The 25,335-nt window shown below is 41.9% G+C and overlaps 1 protein-coding gene across 1 annotated transcript in view; it reads left to right on the top strand.

The window, feature by feature from the left end:
* ADARB2 (adenosine deaminase RNA specific B2 (inactive)) overlaps positions 1–25,335 on the top strand; it is a 945,686-nt gene that overhangs the window by 793,414 nt on the left and 126,937 nt on the right. The window contains exons 7-8 of the mRNA XM_073581643.1: positions 19,163–19,331; positions 21,122–21,273. Coding sequence (XP_073437744.1) covers positions 19,163–19,331; positions 21,122–21,273 — 321 coding nt within the window. The remainder of the gene's footprint in view (positions 1–19,162; positions 19,332–21,121; positions 21,274–25,335) is intronic.

Raw genomic sequence — 25,335 nt, 5'->3', positions numbered from 1 at the left:
GGACTGGCATTAAAATAGGATTTTAGTACTTGGTTGTTTCCAGCAGTACTATAGACAACGAATGGAGCAGAAGTGCTCATGCTCAACCTCCATTCCATTCATTGTCTATGGGACTGGCATAAAAATAAGAGATTAGTTCTTGGTTGTTTCCAGCAGTACTATAGACAACGAATAGAGGAGAGGTGCTCGTGCTCGACCTCCACTCCATTCATTGCCTATGTTACCGACATAAAAATCGGATCTTAGTTCTTGGATGTTTCCAACAGTCCTATAAACAATGAATAGAGCAGAGGTCAAGCATGTGTCCTGATACATGACAGGGATTTGCAAAGCCCTGTACATGGATCCCAGCTGTCAGTCCACCATCTAACAGCAATTTATCCCCCATGCTATCCTATGGATAGAGAATAAACCTGGCAAATTGCCAGTCAGCTATGAAACTTAGATGTGTTTGCACTGTGCATACATCAAAGAAGCCATTCCCAATTTCATGATGTGATTTAACTCTGTTCTTATTTTCTTTACAAATGTAGTTCTAGTGCCCCTTTAATTAACAGCATTTGCTATTCCATATCACAGCGTTCCTACAGGAAAAAAATCGCAAAGCACCACATTTGGAAGTACGGATAGAGTCTAAGACGTGTTCAAAAACCATAAGATGGGGAAATAATACTAACTGTAGTCACTTCTAAATCTATGTATTTTGTATGTAATCTATGTGGTGGTGAAGCTAATAAATAAGTAAGTTGAGGAGATTGTAATCAAGGCTGGGGTCCTTTACGGTCAGCAAATTGTGCCACTTTCCTGTTTTTAGGTCATCGGTTGTTCTCTGCTTCACCACAATAAACTAGAAGCGGTTATTGTGTACTCAGCTTCCTTTCTCTTACAATTTATCTACATTCCTACCTGTCTTCTGCTGCATTGAATCTCAAATTCACTGTTGATGATAGACCATTACAAGCAAGGTTACGATGACACATGAAAAACCTCCAGCATTTATCTATGTCAGTTTAAAGCCAGAGCCTGACCAATAGCCACCACAGCACAAACCCCATATTTATGGACTCTGCTAAGGAACACACACTCATGACTAACAGCCATGTCCTGAGATGAGGCGATATATATATATATATATATATATATATATATATATACAGTATATATGTATATATATATATACTAGCTAAAGAGCCCGGCGTTGCCTGGGCATAGTAACCAACTGTGGTTAGTTATAACAAATTGTAATGATTATATTGCACATAAAAACATTTCACATCATATATTCAACACTACAGATTTGCAACACAAATTAACTAAATGATTACCCAAGTATTGATAGTATTTTATTTTCAACTCATTCAATAGCCTTTTGATAAACAACAATTTTGGTTTTTCCTTTCGGTGCAAAGATGAACAGATTTTTGGCAGTTCCAACTCTTGAACAGATCACGTAAAGTTGACCATGAGAAAAGCATGGAGATTGCAAATTGATCCCTACTACTTTCAAGGACTGTCCCTGAGCATTGTTAATGGACATTGCAAATAGCAGTTGAACTGGAGGCGTTTAAAATCAAAAAACAAATCAGATCGAATGAGTGTAATTTTTGGAATGAAAATGTCCTCTCCTTTGGCACATCCTGTTTCTGAGCTGTGTATCTAATCCTATCCTATGTGATAATGTCTGCTGAGCTGTGTACCTAATCCTCTCCTGTGTGATACACAGCTCAGCAGAAAGTATCTAATCCTATCGTGTGTTACTGACTGCTCAGCCACGTATCTAATCCTATCCTGTGTGACACTGACTGCTGAGCCATGTATCTAATCCTATCCTGTGTGATACTGACTGCTGAGCTGTGTATCTAATCCTATTCTGTGTGATACTGTCTGCTGAGCCATGTATCTAATACTATTCTGTGTGATACTGTGTGCTGAGCTGTGTATCTAACCCTATCCTGTGTGATACTGTCTGCTGAGCCGTGTATCTAATCCTATCCTGTGTAAATACTGACTGCTGAGCAGTGTATCTAATCCTATCCTGTGTGATATTGACTGCTGAGCCATGTGTCTAATCCTCTCCTGTGTGATATTGACTGCTGAGCTGTGTATCTAATCCTATCCTGTGTGATACTGACTGCTGAGCCATGTATCTAATACTATTCTGTATGATTCGGTGTGCTGAGCTGTGTATCTAACCCTATCCTATGTGATACTGTCTGCTGAGCCGTGTATCTAATCCTATCCTGTGTGATACTGACTGCTGAGCAGTGTATCTAATTCTATCCTGTGTGATATTGACTGCTGAGCCATGTGTCTAATCCTCTCCTGTGTGATACTGACTGCTGAGCAGTGTGTTTAATCCTATCCTGTGTGATACTGTCTGCTAAGCCGTGTCTAATCCTATTCTGTGTGATACTGTGTGCTGAGCTGTGTATTTAATCCTATCCTGTGTGATACTGACTGCTGAGCTGTGTATCTAATCCTATCCTGTGTGATACTGTCTGCTGAGCCGTGTCTAATCCTATTCTGTGTGATACTGACTGCTGAGCCGTGTGTCTAATCCTATTCTGTGTGATACTGTCTGCTGAGCCGTGTCTAATCCTATTCTGTGTGATACTGACTGCTGAGCCGTGTGTCTAATCCTATTCTGTGTGATACTGACTGCTGAGCCGTGTGTCTAATCCTATTCTGTGTGATACTGACTGCTGAGCCGTGTCTAATCCTATTCTGTGTGATACTGACTGCTGAGCCGTGTGTCTAATCCTATCCTGTGTGATACTGACTGCTGAGCTGTGTATCTAATCCTATCCTGTGTGATACTGTCTGCTGAGCCGTGTCTAATCCTATTCTGTGTGATACTGACTGCTGAGCCGTGTGTCTAATCCTATTCTGTGTGATACTGACTGCTGAGCCGTGTGTCTAATCCTCTCCTGTGTGATATTGACTGCTGAGCTGTGTAGCTAATCCTATCCTGTGTGATACTGACTGCTGAGCCGTGTATCTAATCCTATGTCTACAAAGAAAACTGTTGCTGATAGCAACCAATCACAGCTCATTTTTCATCTTTTAAACAGCTCTTGGACAGCCTGGCGAGTTTTGAGTGGCGACTTTTGTGTTTGGACTTTTATGTGGCGAGGTTGGTGTATGTGTGGTGAAATGTGTGCTGAGGGTGGTATATGTGGTGAAGCACGTGGTAGTGTGTGGCGCATTTTGTGTGTGCGTTCATATCCCCGTGTGTGGTGAGTATCCCATGTCAGGGCCCCACCTTAGCAACTGTACGGTATATACTCTTTGGCGCCATCGCTCTCATTCTTTAAGTCCCCCTTGTTCACATCTGGCAGCTGTCAATTTGCCTCCAGCACTTTTCTGCTCACTTTTTCCCCATTATGTAGATAGGGACAAAATTGTTTGATGAATTGGAATGCGCGGGGTTAAAATTTTGCCTCACAACATAGCCTATGATGCTCTAGGGGTCCAGATGTGTAACTGTGCTAAATTTTGTGGCTGTAGCTGCGACGGTGCAGATGCGAATCCCGGACACACACGCACACATTGAGCTATATATATATATATATATATATATATATATATATATATACAGTGGGGAAAAAAAGTATTTAGTCAGTCAGCAATAGTGCAAGTTCCACCACTTAAAAAGATGAGAGGCGTCTGTAATTTACATCATAGGTAGACCTCAACTATGGGAGAAAAACTGAGAAAAAAAAATCCCGAAAATCACATTGTCTGTTTTTTTTTTCATTTTATTTGCATATTATGGTGGAAAATAAGTATTTGGTCAGAAACAAGCAATCAAGATTTCTGGCTCTCACAGACCTGTAACTTCTTCTTTAAGAGTCTCCTCTTTCCTCCACTCATTACCTGTAGTAATGGCACCTGTTTAAACTTGTTATCAGTATAAAAAGACACCTGTGCACACCCTCAAACAGTCTGACTCCAAACTCCACTATGGTGAAGACCAAAGAGCTGTCAAAGGACACCAGAAACAAAATTGTAGCCCTGCACCAGGCTGGGAAGACTGAATCTGCAATAGCCAACCAGCTTGGAGTGAAGAAATCAACTGTGGGAGCAATAATTAGAAAATGGAAGACATACAAGACCACTGATAATCTCCCTCGATCTGGTGCTCCACGCAAAATCCCACCCCGTGGGGTCAGAATGATCACAAGAACGGTGAGCAAAAATCCCAGAACCACGCGGGGGGACCTAGTGAATGAACTGCAGAGAGCTGGGACCAATGTAACAAGGCCTACCATAAGTAACACACTACGCCACCATGGACTCAGATCCTGCAGTGCCAGACGTGTCCCACTGCTTAAGCCTGTACATGTCCGGGCCCGTCTGAAGTTTGCTAGAGAGCATTTGGATGATCCAGAGGAGTTTTGGGAGAATGTCCTATGGTCTGATGAAACCAAACTGGAACTGTTTGGTAGAAACACAACTTGTCGTGTTTGGAGGAAAAAGAATACTGAGCTGCATCCATCAAACACCATACCTACTGTAAAGCATGGTGGTGGAAACATCATGCTTTGGGGCTGTTTCTCTGCAAAGGGGCCAGGACGACTGATCCGGGTACATGAAAGAATGAATGGGGCCATGTATCGTGAGATTTTGAGTGCAAACCTCCTTCCATCAGCAAGGGCATTGAAGATGAAACGTGGCTGGGTCTTTCAACATGACAATGATCCAAAGCACACCGCCAGGGCAACGAAGGAGTGGCTTCGTAAGAAGCATTTCAAGGTCCTGGAGTGGCCTAGCCAGTCTCCAGATCTCAACCCTATAGAAAACCTTTGGAGGGAGTTGAAAGTCCGTGTTGCCAAGCGAAAAGCCAAAAACATCACTGCTCTAGAGGAGATCTGCATGGAGGAATGGGCTAACATACCAACAACAGTGTGTGGCAACCTTGTGAAGACTTACAGAAAACGTTTGACCTCTGTCATTGCCAACAAAGGATATATCACAAAGTATTGAGATGAAATTTTGTTTCTGACCAAATACTTATTTTCCACCATAATATGCAAATAAAATGAAAAAAAAACAGACAATGTGATTTTCTGGATTTTTTTTTCTCAGTTTGTCTCCCATAGTTGAGGTCTACCTATGATGTAAATTACAGACGCCTCTCATCTTTTTAAGTGGTGGAACTTGCACTATTGCTGACTGACTAAATACTTTTTTTCCCCACTGTATATATATATATATATACAGTTTATATATATATATATATATATATATATATATATAAAGAATTGCTTAGATAGTTCTAAGGCTGCATTCAAAGCAAACTAATCTTTTCTTGATGCGCCAGGAATTGTAGCAAATAGGTTGTTAGTTGAACAATATTTAGCAGATATTTTTCCTTTTTGTCTCCAACCACTGTGGAAGCCACACACAGGAACAGTGAAAGCAGTAGTGTTTTTCTACTCCTGTAGCCTACCCTGTATAACTTATAGCTTTGTATACGTTATCTGCCCACCCCTTTTCCAATGGAGAAATGTTAAGCTGCATTATAATTAGTGCACTTTTACCAATTTATCTTTTGGGAATACAGATATTTATTTTGGCAGAAAACATTATGATTTTAACAAGAATTTAGTGATGCAAATCGATTTTACTCCTTTCTCAACCAGAAATTGTTTTCACTTTCATATTTTCCTACCCTTTTTTTTTAAGAGCCACAACTTTTTTTCTTTACTTTTCATTATTCTCCAAGTTAGACCACGGTCAGTATTTGATCAGTATTTTACCTCCGTATTTGTAAGCCAAAACCAACAGTGGGTGATAAATCCAGAAGTGGTGACGTGTTTCTATTATACTTTTCTTCTGATTGTTCCTCTCCTGGTTTTGGCTTACAAATACTGATGTAAAATACTGACCGAATACTTAACGTGGTCTTAATACTAGTGATGAGCGAATAGGGAAATATTCAGATTCGGGAAAATCGGCACAAATACTTTCCAATATTCACGTAGTCATACCAAATAACGGATCCAATGTAAGTCAATGGGAAAGCTGAATCTTTTTCTGCTGGGCCCAACAAACAGGTTTGGGGACATAGGAAAAAAGGTGAAATGGATGGGATACATAGTTATAAATGAAAAATCGGCAATTCATCTTCCGTGTACAGTAAAATCACAGCAGGAGCCAACAGGATAGAATGTATCTATTACACACAGTATATACACATAGATATTCAGATGTCAGTGAAATTAGTACAGTGTGTGTGCAGATTACTGTACATGTATTTAATTATTAAATGATTATTTTCCTGAAAAAATGACATGGGCTCCAGCAAAATTTTCTTAATCAGCAGAGGGAAAGCTGATGGTGCAGTGGTGAATGGGGTGATAGTTGGAGATTTTGATGTCACCTTTGTATTGTCAGGTGACATCAAGCCCCGAGGTTAGTAATGGAGATGCGTCAATAAGACGCCTCCATTACTAAACCCATAGTCATATTGTATAAAAACACAAAGACATCCAGAATAAAGTCCTTTAATTGAAAGAATGACAGACTCCTTTAATAAATCTTAATTAAACCACACTTGCAACATCGCTCATTCCACCGACGCCAAAGATTATTTTTCAGAAAAAAATGGCGTGGGTTACTGTGTAATTTTCTTAACCAGCAGAGGGAAAGCTGACAGCTGGGAGCAGTTGTTTATAGCCTGGGAAGGGGATAATACTCATGGACCTTTCCAGGCTGTTAATATCAGCTCACAGCTGGCTATAAAAATGGGGAACCCCCCCAAAAAATTGACGTAGGGTCCCCTTATATTTAATAATCAGAAAAGGCTATGCAGACAGCTTTGGACTGATAATAATAACCTAGGAAGGGGCCATGGATACTGCCCCTAGGCTAAAAACATCAGCTCTCAGCCACCCCAGAAAAGGCACATGTCTAAGATGTGCCAATTCTGGCACTTAGCCTTGCTCTTCCCACTTACCCCATAGTGGTGGCAAGTGGGGGATAGTTGGGGGGGTTGATGTCACCTTTGTATTGTCAGGTGACATCAATCCTAGAGGTTAGTAATGGAGAGGCGTCAATAAGATGCCCCCATTGCTAACCCCATAGTCATATTGTACAAAAACACACACACCCAAAAAAAGTCCTTTAATTGAAAGAATGACACAAACTGTTCAAATACATCTTAATTAAACCATAGTCATGACCTTACCCATTCCACCAATGCCATTGTCTTCTCCAAAAGAGTTCAAATAAAAAACAATATTCCTCAACTTTCCGCATAGAAGATGATAATCCATTTGTCCCACAATGGGTCAAGCTCTGCTACATCTAGATGGCAGGCTGCATGGTTGCATGATGCGACCATACAGCCTGCCATCCAGTCAAGAAACTGAGCAGCATCTGCTTTTGCTGCCCAGTGTCTGATCGTGAACTCGTAGGACCTGCTCTCATGCTCCCAGTGCCATGAGAAAGAACTTGGGAGTTCGCAGCCAATGAACTCACTTCACATTTCTGATGGTAGCACGAGCGCCATTAGAAATTTTCCCACAGAGCTCAGTACCAGAGATGTCAGTGTCTGTGTGTGTAATACGTGTGGCACACGTGTAGCAACCATGTGCCACCCATGTGTCACACCAGTACCACACGGCAGGCACCAGGGAAGCAGCGGTACAGTAAGCACTGTTCCCCGGCATCGGGTGCTGAAGACGACTCTCATCATTCTTCCCTGATCTGCCGGCGATCAGCATGAGCAGTGGAGAATGATGAGAGTTGTATTCAAGTGAGAACAATGACAGCAGGAAGTGAACTTTATACCTCCAATCACAGCTGCGCACTTGTAAAGGAGATAAGTAAAAATGTTCATTGTTGTATTTATTACTCTTTGCTAATGGGTACTGCTATATGTTTACATGTATTACCGTACGTATGAAATGGTACTGCTACCCCTTCAGGGTATTACCATTGTTTTGTCTTGACGTTTTCCTGTATTATTGCTTTTACTTGCATATAGTTGTGATAATGTTTACTGCATTTCATGATTGACATTTACAGTATAGGGAAAGTGTAGTGGTCTTTTTTGGACACCAGAGGGGGGTACTCTAGTGTATAGTATTCGTAGTAGGATAGGGTTAAGTGTAGGAGGGGCTGCGGGGAGTTAAAGTTAGAGTAGAAGGGAAATTAGTTCAAATGGGGCCAGGGTGACCAAAGTGTCCACATGGGCTATAGGTCCAGGACGGCTCGGCAGACACACAATGTGAAGCAGCGACAGCCCACATTATCCACGGCCAGTGGACATCAATACAGTGGGCCAGTACAGTACAGCGAAGATGTGGTGACTCATAGCCTGGGCGGATGCCTTTAGGGCGGGAGTTGGTTGGTGTGAGGAACAGAAGGGCGTTGAAGCTTCGCAGGAAGCAGCACAGACGGGTCGGATGCTTTTCCAGATGCAACCAAACCGGGTGGCAGATGATTTAAAGTCTGGGGCGAAACAGGCAGAAGGAATTGTCATCTTGGCGAGTTTAGGCCAGGAAGAAGCTGGGTAGCAGTATAAGACGGTCCGGTCCAGACGTGTGCCGTATAGAAGTGTCAGCAAAGTGGGGAGAGCTGAGGAAGCAAGTAAAGATGAATGTGTCTCCTATGATGTGCCAACTGTGGATATATTGTGTGAGGTTATCAGTAAAGAAACCGTTCAAGTTACTATGGACTGTGTCTCAATTACTGGGAGTCGCCTCGGAGAAGGGCCATCACTGCTTGGGAAGTGTCCAGGGGACCTGAACCTGGAGACGCAGGTATGCTGAACAGTCAAATGCAATTCTCTGTGAGGGCAGGCCGGGACACTGATGCTTTAGTGTCTCTGGCCACGACTATCGTCCTGGCCTCCCCTTACACTCTCACGAACCGAGGCTCTCTGACCAACCGGGTTATTTTCACCACCGATCAGAAGCGGTGTTTGCTGCGCTGTCATGCACATGACATCCTGACAAACACCCAGTGTTCGGGCAGCCACACACAGTAATGCCACACCAAAGATGGTGCCGGCATTACTGTGTTTGGTAAGCAAATAAAGCGCCAAACATGCTGGGTGGGTCACCTGAATATACCGATGCGAATACTAAATTATTCACCGAGTAACGAATAGCCTGAATAGCGTACTATTCATGCGAGTAAGGAATAGTGCCCAATCTATTTGCTCTTCACTACATTATGCTGATACTGAGATTTACACCCAATATACCGGACAGGAGAAGTGGTACTGTGCAGTGTATATGTACAGGACAGGACAAATACTGATGTAAAATACTGACCAAATACTGAATGTGTGAACGTAGCCCTTATATGATTATGGCAATACCAAAATGTTTTTTTTTCATATTTTAATTGTAAAAATAAAAAAATCAAATTGCTTTAATAAAATGAAAGCAGCACTGTGATTGGTTGCTATGTTCAAGAAAGACAATTTTTCTTTTAGATAATTATGATAAATCTTCAGCAATTACTTTGTGTGATCAATTTTTTGTCTGCCTGAGTTATGTCTCTTTCCTTTATTTTATTTCACTCTGTGTAGTAAATTTTGGCGATCTCACTTTTTGATACTTGATCTGTAGGCTAGTCATCAATATCAGATTGGTGGTGGTCTGACACACAGACCCCCCCATGCTGCCACAATGATCAGCTGCTGTATAAAATATTGACCAGAGTCGTCCTGTGCAGCTTCATTCTATGTGCAGCAGCAGCTGCTGGCTACTGCAGAACAGCTTCTCTGTCCTTCAAGACTCCCGCCAATCTATATTATTGATAACCTGATCTAAAAATACGTCATCAATATCATATGCCCTAAAAACGCCTTTAAGGCTAGTTTCACACTAGCGTTTATTCCACGCAGCGCATGGTGCCGCTAAGCCCCGCCCCCTGCCGGCTCCCTGCCCGCCACATCCAGTCATCGCCGCCTACTATCGCACATGGACGCTTGCAATCTGCGCACCCTATCTTTAGCATAGGGTGCGCTGGCCGTGCGCTAGTAGGATTTTGGCGTGCGCTGCGCATTTTTGAAGGTGCGCCGAGCGCGCCGAAATGCAACATGCTGCATTCGGCGCACGCGAGCGCACCTTCAAAAGTGCGCAGCGCACACCAAAATCCTACTAGCGCACGATCTGCGCACCCTGTGCTAAAGATAGGGTGCGCAGATCGCAAGCGTCCATGTGCGATAGTAGGCGGCGATGACCAGATGGGGCGGGCAGGGAGCCGGCAGGGGGCGGGGATTAGCGGCGCCGTGCGCTCCGTGGAATAAACGCTAGTGTGAAACTAGCCTTACTTAGGAAAATATATAACAACTATAGAAAAAAAACTATAAAGTAATACATATATTATGTGTAACAAATGGATACAAACTCAGTGTATAGCGGTTGTATATCTACATGTCGGATTACACTTTATTCTCTGAGCTGTTCTTCAATAAGACTCTGGTCTCTAGACAAAAAAAATAACCCGCCATACATCCTTATAACAAATCCTCTGTCAGGTTATATGATAAATAAGTTATTGCTTATCAGACACAGAACTGTAAAATCAACAATTTGTTAGCAGATGTAAGACGCCATATCATGCACCATTCATTGTTCCATACTTTGAGCACATCGGCAATTGCTCAGAGTCAGACTGAATATAGAACATAAATAAATCTTGACCCGAGGCTCCAATGTTATCCACAGTTCTGTGAAATTGCTGCTTTCCTTTTGGCTCATATATTTACCACGTACCACAACCATGTTTTCTACTTTTATTTTATTTCCACTGTCACTTTCTATCATCGTAAAATGAAGAGATAGTAAAAAGAACAAAAAGAAACAAACAAAAAAACTTTTGAAATGTAATTGTGCATTTAGAAAATACTGAGATCGCTCAGTAATAGCACAGATTTGGGGAACAATTTCCAAAATTTGAAAAGCACCGCTGCTTTCCTGCAAAAACAACACCACACCCGTCTGCAGGTTGTATGTGGTATTGCAGCTCAGCCCTATTTGGTTCAAAGAGCTGCAATACTATGTATGTCCTGTAGATGGGTGTGGCGCTGATTTTGGAAGAAGCAGCTACCATATATTTTTATTATGCTGCACAACTAAAAGGAAGAACTTTTACTATGTTGGCACATTATTATTTTTATCATTATGATTATTATTATTATTATTATTATTATTAGTCGGATAGTAAGACGGGAATACTACCAATGAACTTATGATTAGAGGACATTATCTAAAAATCCCCTAGACCTGTCAATTTCATCTGCACAAGCCAATCATCTACTTTGTATGGAGGTCTTTGGACTCTTTGGGTATGTTTCCATGCTGCGTAGTTGCAGCGCTTTGGGCGCAGCGGAAACCCCGCTCCACCCAAAGCGCTGCCCCCTTTTGTACGTGCGGTGGTACCGCATGTGTTCAATGAACACATGTGGAATCACCACATTCTATCCATAGACTGGGTTATATATCTTGCGGAGACAGAGCGTCTCCTCAAGATAAATAGACATGCTGCTGGTCTGGAAAGAGGTTCCACATGTCCGTAACTTCGGGTGTGTCACCCGCGTCCCTGCACGCATACTGGAGACCGGATTTCATAAAATCCCCTCCACTATGTTGTAACATCTGGACGCTGCGGATTGAACGCTGCAACTGTACGAGGAAACATACCCTTATTGCAACAGATATTGTCATTGGAGACAAATATTAAGATAAAGATATTGCTCTGAAAACTGATAACCTGAGAATTGATAGAACAGTGATATTACGCCATTATATAAAATAATGTTAAAAAAAAAGCAGAACTGCAGTGTAAAGCATAATCACCTGGCAGTTGTAGAATCATAATAGGCCTTAGAGGTGCACAAGACCACCCCTGCACCCCCACATCTGTATATAGAAGTTATTTATTGGTCTCCATTCATATCTGACAGAAGAAAAGTCATGGCACACTCCACGAGTGAATACTAAATGCCACCACATACCCAGGGCCTGATGGAGTCTGTACGGCCATGGTCGGAGGTTGTACAGCTCACTGATGAGGTACTGGAGGGGAGATATGTTTCGCTGAGGTTAATGGCTTCAGTGGTGTAAAAGCCAGACATTTTCCTCCAGCACATTGAGTGTTGCGAGGGGTTAACAGCCAATTTTTTTAAGGCCTGGGTTTTTTGTGGACAACCATAGAGCAGATGGGTTGTTGTCCACCTTATCTCCAACCCAAGGTATGGTCAGGGGCTTTTAACAGTTGGCCTCCAGAGGCAGTCGGACTTCAGTGTCTGGAGAGGAACACTCCAGAGAAGTGGTTGTGTTAAAACCTGAACCATGGGTCTTGCTAACCTTGAGAATCAGTTATTCTGGAAGGCCAGTACTCGTCGTTGCCTTCATATAGCACTTGGTAATGCTTAGTTTACTCTATAGTAGCGCTGCAGGAAAATTGGAAACTGCCAAGGTTCCCCACATATTACAGCTGATTGCTGGGGATCCTTCTAACAAATGTTGAGTACCCAGGAGGAGAACTTTTTTAAGGGGTTACTCCCACATCATGGCTGAGAAGAGAATAACTCTATCCAAGTTGCGACTACTGGAGTTGCAATCACAGCAACACTGGAGAGTGAGTGCAGGATGCGCTATGCTGCTTCTGGAACTGAAATGCTGCATCTCTCTCCCTCCATGGCGCCACCTCCAGTGGTAAGAGCCTGCATCAAGTCATAATAATCGGAATAATCGTTTAAGGGCTTCTAAGGCTAAGTGCACACGTACCGGAACTCTCGCGGAAATTACCACGAGAATTCCGGAATTCCAGTCCGCGGGAAAATCGCATTTTAAATTCCCGCGATTTTCCCGCGGAAAAACTAGCATTTTGCAAGCGTATTTAGCTTGCAAAATGCTAGCGTTCTCCAAGCGATCTGTAGCATCGCTTGGAGAACTGATTGACAGGTTGGTCACACTCGTCAAACATAGTGTTTGACAAGTGTGACCAACTTTTTACTACTGAGGCCGCCTATGCAGCATCAATAGTAAAAGATAGAATGTAAAAAAAAAATAAAAAATGGTGTTATTCTTACCCTCCGACGTCCCGCGCATCCGTTCCCAGTAATCCTTTGCGAAAATGCCCACGATGGGGTCAGTTCTCGCGGGGTCACGACGTCTTGCGGTGATTCGCGATGACGTCGCGCGAATGACCGCGAGACTTCGCGATCCCGCGAGAACGGACGCCATCGCGGGCATTTTCGCAAAGGATTACTGGGAACGAGAGCGTGAAGAGAAGCAGGAAGGCTGCGAGGGACGCCGGAAGGTAAGAATAACAATATTTTTTATTTTTAAATTCTATTTTTTACAGGGATATGGTACCCAAAGCCTGGAGGACAGTCTCCTCTCCTCCGGACCGTGGGTACCATCCGCAATTGTTCTGCTTACTTTCCGCATGGTGTGCACAGCCACATGCGGAAAGTAAGCGGAACAATGCATTCCTATGGGTGCGGGATCGCCGCGATTCCGCAAATTAATGAGCATGCTGCGGTTTTTACCGCAAAGTGATTCCGCCGCGGTAAAAACCGCAGCATTAGCACAGCATTGCGGAATCCCATAGGAATGCATGGGATGCTTATTTTTCGCTGCAAAATCGCGCGGTTAAAGCCGCCGCGGAAACGCGAAAAAAACGCCACGTGTGAACTCAGCCTAAGTGGGAAATCATTTTCTGAAACCTGATATGTAAATAACGAAAAACCTTCCTTGTGAAACGTCCTTCCCTTGCCGAGCTCCTCTGAGTTCCCTGTTATGTTTTCTCATCTTGTGCTCTATTAAGATACCACATACTGAAAAATCATGATGGGCTATTGGGAAAAAAAATGTCTACAGTGAGAACAATCACAAACTTCTAGCTCTTTCAGAAATGAGCTGACAACACAGAAACGCTGGACTGAGCTTGTAAGCAGACATCATTACCGTAAGCTAAAGCCGGGCATTTCCATAACAATGCGATGCCTGTAAAAGCTGCACTTACATCTACTACTAGTTAGATAAAAGGCCTCTGACAAAGTTTTCTTGTTCAATCAATAACTACATCCTTGGAGCACACATTCTATATGAGGTAATAAACATCTCCCACCGAGGGGAAAAACGACCGGGTTGTTTATGGCCTGCTAAAGCTATTGCTGATGGTTACAGAGTCCTTATAAATGGACCTATCACTGGAAGTACTAAATAAAACCCAGAAATCACTCTCCGTTCTTTTCCACTTTAGTTGGCACAGGGAGTTCTGTTAAATCATTGCCATCGCCTGGTTCAAGGCAATAATAAGGGGGAGAATTATATAAAAAATATAATATACATGTAGAATAATTCTATATAAAATGTTATATACTGTAGGTGCAATAGTTGATTGGTCTCTGTGCTGTGTACTTAAAGGAGTTATCAGGACTTTTTTTTTATATGGGGCAAAGCACTTATCGGTAGGTAGTTGTTAATTAACTGTCTGTTCTGCTTAACAATGGTCTCTCCGGGATCATATTGGTTAGATAACTGCTCATGGTGGCAACTCTCTCACTTCCTGTAACATCATGTTAATAGAGCAGTTCTTTCTCTTCTGCACTGCTGAGTCATGGCGGCTCAGATTGGTTAGAGAACTGCTCATGGCGGAAACTTTCTCACTTCCTGTAACATCATGTTGACAGAGCAGTTCCTTCTCTTCTGCACTGCTGTGTCATGGCGGCTCAGATTGGTTAGAGAACTGCTCATGGCGGAATCTCTCTCACTTCCTGTAACATCATGTTGACAGAGCAGTTCCTTCTCTTCTGCACTGCTGAGTCATGGCGGCTCAGTTTGGTTAGAGAACCGCTCATGGTGGCAACTCTAACTTTCTGTAACATCATGTTGACAGAGCAGTTCCTTCTCTTCTGCACTGCTGAGTCATGGCAGCTCAGATTGGTTAGAGAACTGCTCATGGCGGCGATTCTCCCACTTCTTGTAACATCATGTCGACAGAGCAGTTCCTTCTCTTCTGCACTGCTCTGTAATGGCGGCTCAAATTGGTTAGAGAGATGCTCACGGTAGCGAATCTCTCACTTCTTGTTACGTCATGTCTTCAGAGCAGTTCCTTCTCTTCAACACTAATGTTTCAATGGGGCATGAATGCCTACATCATTTTGGTTGACAGCCATCTCACTGCTGCCTAACTTAGCGCAGTGCGATTTGATTTGAGTCCTTTACAGAGTACTTTGCACTCTAAATGGAATAAAAGAATATTATTATTATTATTATTATTATTATTATTTATATAGCACCATACATAAATTGTATATAATAAATTCGGCAGAATAGTTGGGGTCACAGCACATAGGCACGTAGGTCTAAATAGAGCCAAAATGAGGATGGACAGAGAATATGTAAGCTGGTGCTATATCAGCAAGCAAGAGCTAAATTACAACTATGAAGAAAAAGGAGCATTACAAAGCGATAAGCACACATCATAAAAAAGACGATTGTTATTGAGACAAAAATACATGCTTGAATTAAAAATCAATTAAAAACCGAAGCAACCATAACACCGACATCCATGACATAGTAAATAACAAGACAATCACAGTGTGAAAAATTAGATCCAATAATGTCCCCAAATCTCTGTTTTGAAAATAAATTATATTCATATGAGTGTGTCGCCAAATTTATTTGGACCTCAAAGTTGGCATACAGTGGGTGAGCTCAGAGGGTCTAAGAGGTCCATGTGGTCAACTCGGACAAAGGCGTAATTTCTCCATCTTCTACATTGTGTGTACCTACGTAAATTAGACTGCAACTCCGTTAACATCCGAGTGTAGACCGATGCTTTACACACGCTCATTCATAGGATGTTTTCTGCTACATATAGCAGAGCTGAAGACTTGCTCTGCGGAGCACAGGCGATCAGATGATCGCAGCTTCAAGATTCCTAAGGGGACTATTGAAGCAAGTAAAAAAAATTTTAAAAAGTTTTAAAAAATTAAAAAAAAAACAAGTTCAAATCACCCCCCTTTATTTTTTATTTTATTCAATATAAAAATAAAAAAATAGAAATACACATATTTGGTAACTATGAATTCATAAATGTCTGATCTATCAAAATATAAAGTACGGTAAATTATTTAGATTGGTAAACGGCGTAAGGGGAAGAGAAACGAAACACTAGTATTACTTTTTTGGCCACTACAACATTGTAAGAAAATGCAATAACAGGCGATCAAAACATTGTATCTAAACCAAAATGGTCTCAATAAAACATCAGCTCAAAGGGCAAAAAATAAGCCCTTATTCAGCTCCAGATCATGAAAAATGGAGACGCTATGGGGCTCAGACAATGGCGACATGAGCTAAAGTTTGTTTTCTTACAAATTTGGGATTTGTAATAAATAAAAAAGAACCTATATGTATTTACTATCTGTGTACTCATAATGACCTGTAGAATCATAAAGACAGGTCAATTTTAGCATTTAGGGAACATGGTAAATAAAAAGCCTAAAAAACAATTGTGGAATTGCACTTTTTTTTTGCAATTTTACGGCACTCGGAATGTTTTTTAACCATATTCCAGTACACTATATGGTAAAATCAATGTTGTTATTCAAAAGTACAACTCGACCCACAAAAAAACAAACTCTCATATGGCTATATTGATGGAAAAATAAAAAAAACTTATGGCTCTGGGAAAATGAGGAGCATAAAACAAAAGTGCGGAAAAAGAAAATCGCAAGGTGGTGAAGGGGTTAAAAAAATGGGTCATCAGAAATTGAACCACTATATTGTTTAAATTATTTTTTGTGTTGAATGTTTTTTCTGTTTTAATTTTTGTTTTGTTTTTTTAAATTTGGCAATGCATTTTTATTAATATCAAAATCTTAATTCAAAATAAAAATTAGAAGTCTTGCAGTTTTTACTTTTGCACTGGGACTTTTTTAGACTCTTACTTCATGTCGTTTCCGGAAATCCACTGGTTCATTAGGTGCAAGGAACAAACGCAAACCTTATGTTTTATATTTAAGCATCTAATCAGCGTTTGAAGAGAGGAGAGGCAGTGTCAGCTGTTACATTGCCTGTTGTGATTGATGGCTCCTGAGTATATCTGTCAGGCCGGGATCACACATGCGAGAAATATGGCTGAGTCTCGCATGTTAATACCCGGCACTGCCGCCAGCACTTAGGAGCGGCTGCACACTCCGGTCCCGCGTGTCGGCGGCAGTGTCAGGTATTAGGCTGGTCTCACACGTCTAGATAATTCCGGTACCGGACATGTGGTACCTCCGTGTGGCAACCGTGTGCCGCATCAGGACCACATGGACGGCACCGGGAAGAAGCGCTACAGTACACGCTGTTCCCGGCGGCTGGTGCTGACCATGGCTGTAATTCTTCTCTCCTGCTCTGCCAGCAAGAGAGCAGAATGAATGAAAACCCGACGTGGGGTTTCCCTCATTTTTATAACCAACTAGATGAAATTTACAGCTGGGGGCTGCGACCCTCAGCTGTCAGCATCAGCCAGGTTGGTTGTGAAGATTAGAGGGATCCCCATGGTGTTTTTTTAATTATTTAAATAAATAATTTTAAAAAACGGCGTGGGGTCCCTCTTATTTTTGACAACCAACCTGACTAAAGCCGACAGCTGAGGACTGATATTCTCAGGCTGGTAAGGGGCCATTGATCTTGGCCCCCCCAGCCTAAAAACAGCAGCCCCCAGCTGCCCAGAAAAGGCACATCTATTAGATGCGCCTAATCTGGAGCTTTGCCTGGTTCTTCCCACTTGCCCTGTAGCGGTGACAAGTGGGGTAATAAGGGGTTAATGGCACCTTTCGATTATAAGGTGACATTAAGAACGGATTAGTAATGGAGAGGTGTCAATAAGACACCGATCCATTACTAATCCTACAGTAAAGAAAGGGTTAAATAAACACAATCACACAATAAGAACAAATTATTTTAATGAAAAAATACAACACACATTTTTATTATCTTTATTATACTGGTAATTCCTTAGCGAAACCATCGATCTTCTGAAAAAAAGTTGAAAATAATAAAACAAATCTATACATTACCTGTCCGGCGCTCAGTCACGTCCCATGGCGTAAAGCCATCTCGGGGGTTAATATATTTTCAGTCTGAGTGTTGATAACACAGCCGCTGCCGACTGTAAATGACTGGGGAATGAATGGAGCATGCGCCGGCTGCGCCCATTCATTCCGCAGTCAGTTACAGTCGGGAGTGGATGTATTAGCAGCGCTCCCACTGTAAATATATTAACCCCCGAGATGGATTTACACCGTGGGACATGACTGAGAGTTAAAAAAAAGCGTGGTGACCCCTCTGTTCTTCACAACCAACCTGGCTGAAGCTGACAGCTGAGGGTCGCAGCCCTCAGCTGTAAGTTTCATCTGGTTGATTATGAAAATGAGGGTAACCCCACGTCGGGTTTTCATTCATTCTTCTGTCCTGCCGGCAGAGCAGGAGAGCAGAATCACAGCCGCAGTGAGCACCAGCCGCCGGGAACAGCGCTTACTGTAGCGTTTCTTCCCGGTGGCCGTCCGTGAGCACGGAGGACTGTGTGAATAGTTCTCCGTGTGCAGCACATGTTGCGGGCCGTGTGTCTGTGTTAAAACGGACATGTCTCCGTGTTTTGCACGTGGACACACGGTCCATGAAAACCTGCTGACATCTGCATAGACCCATTCATTTGAATGGGTCTACGTGTGTCAGTGTCTCCGGTACGTGAGAAAACTGTCACTACACGTACTGGAGACACTGACATGTGAAACCGGCCTTAACATGCGAGACTTAGCCATATTTCTCGAATGTGTGATCCCGGCCTCATAGTAATCCTGCCTGTGATGATAAGTAAACTCTCCCTGGAAAGACAGGAAGCGTTAATCTAAAATTATCCTGGTGGCTTGTGTTAAAATTGCAAAATTACAAATTTTATTTTTCAATAAAGATTGTGATATGAAAAAAAACATTGCCAATTTAAAAAAAATAAATAAATGTAACACACATACCTGATATAAACAAAAGGTAATTTTCCGATGACATTCTCTTAAAAAACTAATTATGTAACCATACAAATTAGATTCATCACTATGAATTATTTCTAAAAAAAAAAAAAAAAATGAGAAAAATGTTATCATGTGCATCTGCATCTTTTTGTTTTACAGGTTTAGACCTGAGGCAAGCACAGGTCATTGCTCTTTCATCTGGCACCAAATGTATCAACGGAGAATACCTAAATGACCAGGGACTGGTGGTCAATGACTGCCATGCGGAGGTCGTAGTGCGGAGGGCCTTCATTCACTTCCTTTATACTCAGCTGGAGCTACATTTAAGGTACATTGACATGTGCTGACGCCACGCTATGTGATCTGCTGCGGGGCGAATGTGTCCTCTAGATGTCTGATCCACACTCCTTTCATGAAGAAGACGTTTGTTTATTTTACGATTCCGAGTGACCAATATTCGAAGGAAGTAAGCAAAGCAATTTAATACAACTTTCATCTTTCAGTGTCTGGTCCATGAAAGCAGATTTCCTTTCATGAAGAATTAGATTTGCGTAAGTCGAGGGATACTTTTAGAAATTTGTTTACATAATTCATGAAAAACTTAGAGCTGAATCGACTGAAGCAAAAACGCTTGATAGAAAGCTCGATTTGCCATCTCCTGTGGTGACGAGACTCGGGCTATTTACTTTTGCTCTGTGCCCAGAATGTCCTTGTATTTCAGATGAAGTAAAGCTATTACAAATTTATGAAAGCCCGGTAATTCACAGAGCACAAGTAGGGACAAGTCGTGTACACAGTTTTGTGGAATTTCTTCAATTTTATGAAGTTTGTTTATAAACTGGGCTAAGATTGCCGCAAATAACGGTAACGTTTTGCTTTGTGGAAACGGTATGGGAATATTGAATTTCTACAAACCTTGGAAAATAAGAGTATTCCCATCACAGAAAGTGATGCCGTATGTTACGTTCACACCAATTCTTTCTATAAGAATTTTTGCACACTATCTGATGATGAAGTGTTCTTTCAGCAGAAGAACTGCTGTTGCTGTTACAGGTCTCTTCTTGTATCAGAAAACTACTGCAACTACCCAGGTTGCAATTTGCTTTATTAATAAAAACAAATTCTACTTTACTCACCCTTTCCAGGTCCAGCGCTGAGTCTCTACCGACACTTCCAATGCCCGTTATTGTCTGCAGTGCTAATGTCATATTGGCAGTCCTGCAGCAATTCGCAGAGCTCCACGGCTTTGACCCTGTTGACCACATGGGCCCCGAGATCCTCTGAGCTCACTGATTGTGCAGCACTGTTCCAGATAATAATAGATATTGGGAGCAGCAACAGAGACTCAGCGCTGGACCAGGGGAACGTGAGTAAGCTCGGTTTGTTTTTGACAAAACAATCTACACCAAAACAGTTTTTCTGAATCCATGTGCAGACCTTATATTTTCAAACTGCAATTCGGTTGCAGAAACACAAGGTCTAGCAAACGCTTACTCTTCACTTGAAAAACATATGTACTCTTGAATGAACCGGGTGTGCATGTGTGTCGATAGGTAGGAACAACTGTCAGATGACAGCTTTTAAAGAGTATGAAGAGTTTAATACTCAAGTGACTAAAGTTTGCCAAGCCTCACAACTTCAGCAAGATTGGCTGGCCATCTGAGGTATATGGGGACCTCCTCAACAGATGATGTCGTGGAACAGAAGCTTTGGGCACCTTAAACTCGGACATCCCACCCTTTTGTTGTAAGGTTGGATAAACCGATGCCAGAGGTGTTTGGAAACTGCTTTCTAAACTCTACCTATGGAGAACACATGCACATTCAACTGATTGTTCATGTCTATGGAGAAGTCGGAAGAGATTGTTCTTGGCCAGACAAGGATAAATTACATTTTTCGAAAAAAAATAGCAAATTACAACACCCTTGCTCAATTCTCTCCTTTTGCCCTTGTAAAATTCTATAAACTGGTGTGACAATAAAGGAATATATAATACTAATAATGCAATTTTTGTAGAATTAAAGTTATACTCTTTTCCTATGGTATAGTCACCTCCTTCTTATGTTTCTGTCCCGAGCCTTCCTTTCTCTGTAATAAAGGTGTTCTGTCTCTCTACAGCAAGCACAGAAATGACTGGGAGAGGTCTGTTTTCATCCGGTTAAAAGAAGGAGGCTTCCGGCTAAAGGACAGCATCTCTTTCCATCTATATGTTAGTACATCGCCGTGTGGAGATGCTCGGCTCAACTCTCCCTATGAGATCACATCTGATTGTAAGATTTGGCTTATTATGTACATTTGTTTTATTTTTCAGATTTTTTTATTAAATCGAACTAAAGAATTTAGTGATATCTACATGTTAGTCTTCAGCCCCCCTCAATGCACTGCTGAAGCTGCCGATATTGTTGGTTTTGGCCGACACTTTAATGTGTATGGGGGACCTCAGACAAGTGATTGTCGGGAGAGTTAAGGATCCCACCGATTTTGGACTTCTGGTCCTTTTTCTCCAAGAAACAAGACACGTCTGGTAATGGCATTCTCATAGAGCACACAGGAGCACTTGGTCGAGCGAAAGCTCCCATGTATGAGAGAGCCGGCCAAGATGGCTGCTGGCCGGACAATCAGCCTAACCATTGTTCGATTGACAGCCATCTAATGTGTTTAGGCTTTGCACTTAAAAGTAGACTAAGGGCTCATACTCACTTGCGAGAGACTCGCACGATTCTCATGCGAGTCTCTCGCATGAAAACCTGGCAAAGCTGCTGGCACCGGGACCAGAGCGTGCGGCTACATATATTTCTATACAGCCGCATGCTCCGGTCCCAGTGCCAGCGGCAGTGCCGGGTGTTCATACAAGAGACTTGCACGAGAATCGTGCGAGTCTCTCGCAAGTGAGTATGAGCCCTTAATTTAAAAAACAATGTCATATGATAATAGTTCAGATATTTGCTCATTTCTTAAATAATGTCAGACACTGAAACACACAGGAACGTTTGCCTTCCTACACAACAAATTGCTCTTCATATGCTTTTCCAGGCAAACCGATTTTCTTTTGATTGCTTTTTCCTTTGCCTTATCTATACCTTTACTGTGTATCCACATGTGCAATGAAAGAATCGCTTCAGTGATTACCATTTACATGCACAATATCAGTCCCCTCGGGCTCCTAAGAGCTATTTCGACCATCCAGCTGATTTTATTACTGAAACATTGCATTTCTAAAATTTTCAACATATGGACAGCCTGTGTATATAGTATTAGTATTAATGTGCACACAAAGCTTCTGTCATTATACAATTTTCTGAATCTAAGTGCAGATAAAACTTAAACTAGCTATAAATGTCTGATTTTTTTTATATTTCAATTTTGATTACCCATTTTTGGGCAATACCTTTGTGTTTAACCCCTTCGCACCCGAGCCTGTTTTTGCCTTCGTGACCGGGCCAATTTTTTCAATTCTGACCAGTGTCACTTTATGAGGTCATAACTCTAGAACGCTTCAACGGATCCTACTGATTCTGACATTGTTTTCTCATGACATATTGTACTTCATGATGGTGGTAAAATTTTTTAGATATGATCTGCACTTATTTGTTAATAAAATCAAAATTTGGCAAAAATTTAGAAAATTTTGCAATTTTCAAACTTTTAATTTTTATGGCCTTAAATCAGAGAGTGATATCTCACAAAATAGTTAATAAATAACATTTCCCACATGTCTACTTTACATCTGCACAATTTTGGAAACATAATTTTTTTTTTTTAGGAAGTTATAAGGGTTAAAAGTTGACCAGCGATTTCTCATTTTTACAACAAAATTTGCAACACCATTTTTTTTAGGGACCACCTCACATTTGAAGTGAGTTTGGGGGGTCAATATGACAGAAAATACCAAAAATTGACACCATTCTAAAAACTGCACCTCTCAATGTACTCAAAACCACATTCAAGAAGCTTATTAACCCTTCAGGTGCTTCACATGAATGAATGGAATATGGAAGGAAAAAATAAACATTTAACTTTTTTTCACAAACATTTTACTTCAAAACCATTTTTTTTTATTTTCACAAGTGTAAAAAGAGAAAATGAACCACTAAATTTTTTGTGCAATTTCTCCCGAATACGTCAATACCCCGTATGTGGGGCTAAACCACTGTTTGAGCACACGGCAGAGCTCAGAACGGAAGGAGTGCCGTTTGACTTTTTCAATGCAGAATTGGCTGGAATTGAGATCGGATGCCATGTCGCATTTGGAGAGCCCCTGATGTACCTAAACAGTGGAAACCCCCCCAAGTGACCCCATTTTGGAAATTAGACCCCCCCAGGGACTTATCTAGATGTGTGGTGAGCACTTTGAACCCCCAAGTGTTTCACTAAAGTTTATAATGTAGAGCCATGAAAATAAAAAAAAATCATTTTTTTTCCACAAAAATGATCTTTTAGCCCCCAATTTTTATTTTCACAAGGGTAACAGGAGAAATTGGACCCTAAGAGTTGTTGTCCAATTTGTCCTGAGTACGCTGGTATGCCACATGTTGGAGAAAACTACTGTTTGGGCACACGGTGGGGCTCGGAAGGGAAGTAGTGACGTTCTGAAATGCAGACTTTGATGGAATGGTCTGCGGGTGTCATGTCGCGTTTGCAGAGCCCCTGATGTACCTAAACAGTGGCAACCCCCCACAAGTGACCCCATTTTGGAAACTAGACCCCCCAAGGAACTTATATAGATGTGTGGTGAGCACTTTGAACCCCCAAGTGTTTCAGTAAAGTTTATAATGTAGAGGCGTGAAAATAAAAAAATCATTTTTTTTTCCACAAAAATGATCTTTTAGCCCCCAATTTTTATTTTCACAAGGGTAACAGGAGAAATTGGACCCTAAGAGTTGTTGTCCAATTTGTCCTGAGTATGCTGGTATGCCATATGTTGGAGAAAACTACTGTTTGGGCACACGGTGGGGCTCGGAAGGGAAGTAGTGACGTTCTGAAATGCAGACTTTGATGGAATGGTCTGTGGGTGTCATGTCGCGTTTGCAGAGCCCCTGATGTACCTAAACAGTGGAAACCCCCCACAAGTGACCCCATTTTGGAAACTAGACCCCCCAAGGAACTTATATAGATGTGTGGTGAGCACTTTGAACCCCCAAGTGTTTCAGTAAAGTTTATAATGTAGAGGCGTGAAAATAAAAAAATCATTTTTTTTTCCACAAAAATGATCTTTTAGCCCCCAATTTTTATTTTCACAAGGGTAACAGGAGAAATTGGACCCTAAGAGTTGTTGTCCAATTTGTCCTGAGTATGCTGGTATGCCATATGTTGGAGAAAACTACTGTTTGGGCACACGGTGGGGCTCGGAAGGGAAGTAGTGACGTTCTGAAATGCAGACTTTGATGGAATGGTCTGTGGGTGTCATGTCGCGTTTGCAGAGCCCCTGATGTACCTAAACAGTGGAAACCCCCCACAAGTGACCCCATTTTGGAAACTAGACCCCCCAAGGAACTTATATAGATGTGTGGTGAGCACTTTGAACCCCCAAGTGTTTCAGTAAAGTTTATAATGTAGAGGCGTGAAAATAAAAAAATCATTTTTTTTTCCACAAAAATGATCTTTTAGCCCCCAATTTTTATTTTCACAAGGGTAACAGGAGAAATTGGACCCTAAGAGTTGTTGTCCAATTTGTCCTGAGTATGCTGGTATGCCATATGTTGGAGAAAACTACTGTTTGGGCACACGGTGGGGCTCGGAAGGGAAGTAGTGACGTTCTGAAATGCAGACTTTGATGGAATGGTCTGTGGGTGTCATGTCGCGTTTGCAGAGCCCCTGATGTACCTAAACAGTGGAAACCCCCCACAAGTGACCCCATTTTGGAAACTAGACCCCCCAAGGAACTTATATAGATGTGTGGTGAGCACTTTGAACCCCCAAGTGTTTCAGTAAAGTTTATAATGTAGAGGCGTGAAAATAAAAAAATCATTTTTTTTCCACAAAAATGATCTTTTAGCCCCCAATTTTTATTTTCACAAGGGTAACGGGAGAAATTGGACCCTAAGAGTTGTTGTCCAATTTGTCCTGAGTCCTGAGTACGCTGGTACCCCATATGTGGGAGAAAACTACTGTTTGGGCACACGGTGGGGCTCGGAAGGGAAGTAGTGACGTTCTGAAATGCAGACTTTGATGGAATGGTCTGCGGGCGTCATATTGCATTTACAGAGCCCCTGATGTACCTAAACAGTGGAAACCCCCAATTCTAATTCCAACCCTAACCCCAACACACCCCTAACCCTAATCTCAGCCCTAACCATAACCCTAACCACAAACCTAACACCAACACACCCATA

This window comes from Dendrobates tinctorius, unplaced genomic scaffold (genome assembly GCF_039654945.1).
Source record: "Dendrobates tinctorius isolate UK_male_01 unplaced genomic scaffold, ASM3965494v1 ptg000070l, whole genome shotgun sequence".
Classification (NCBI taxonomy): Eukaryota; Metazoa; Chordata; class Amphibia; order Anura; family Dendrobatidae; genus Dendrobates; species Dendrobates tinctorius.
The sequence above is the reverse complement of the archived record's forward strand: the minus strand, read 5'-3'. Positions and strand labels throughout refer to the sequence as shown.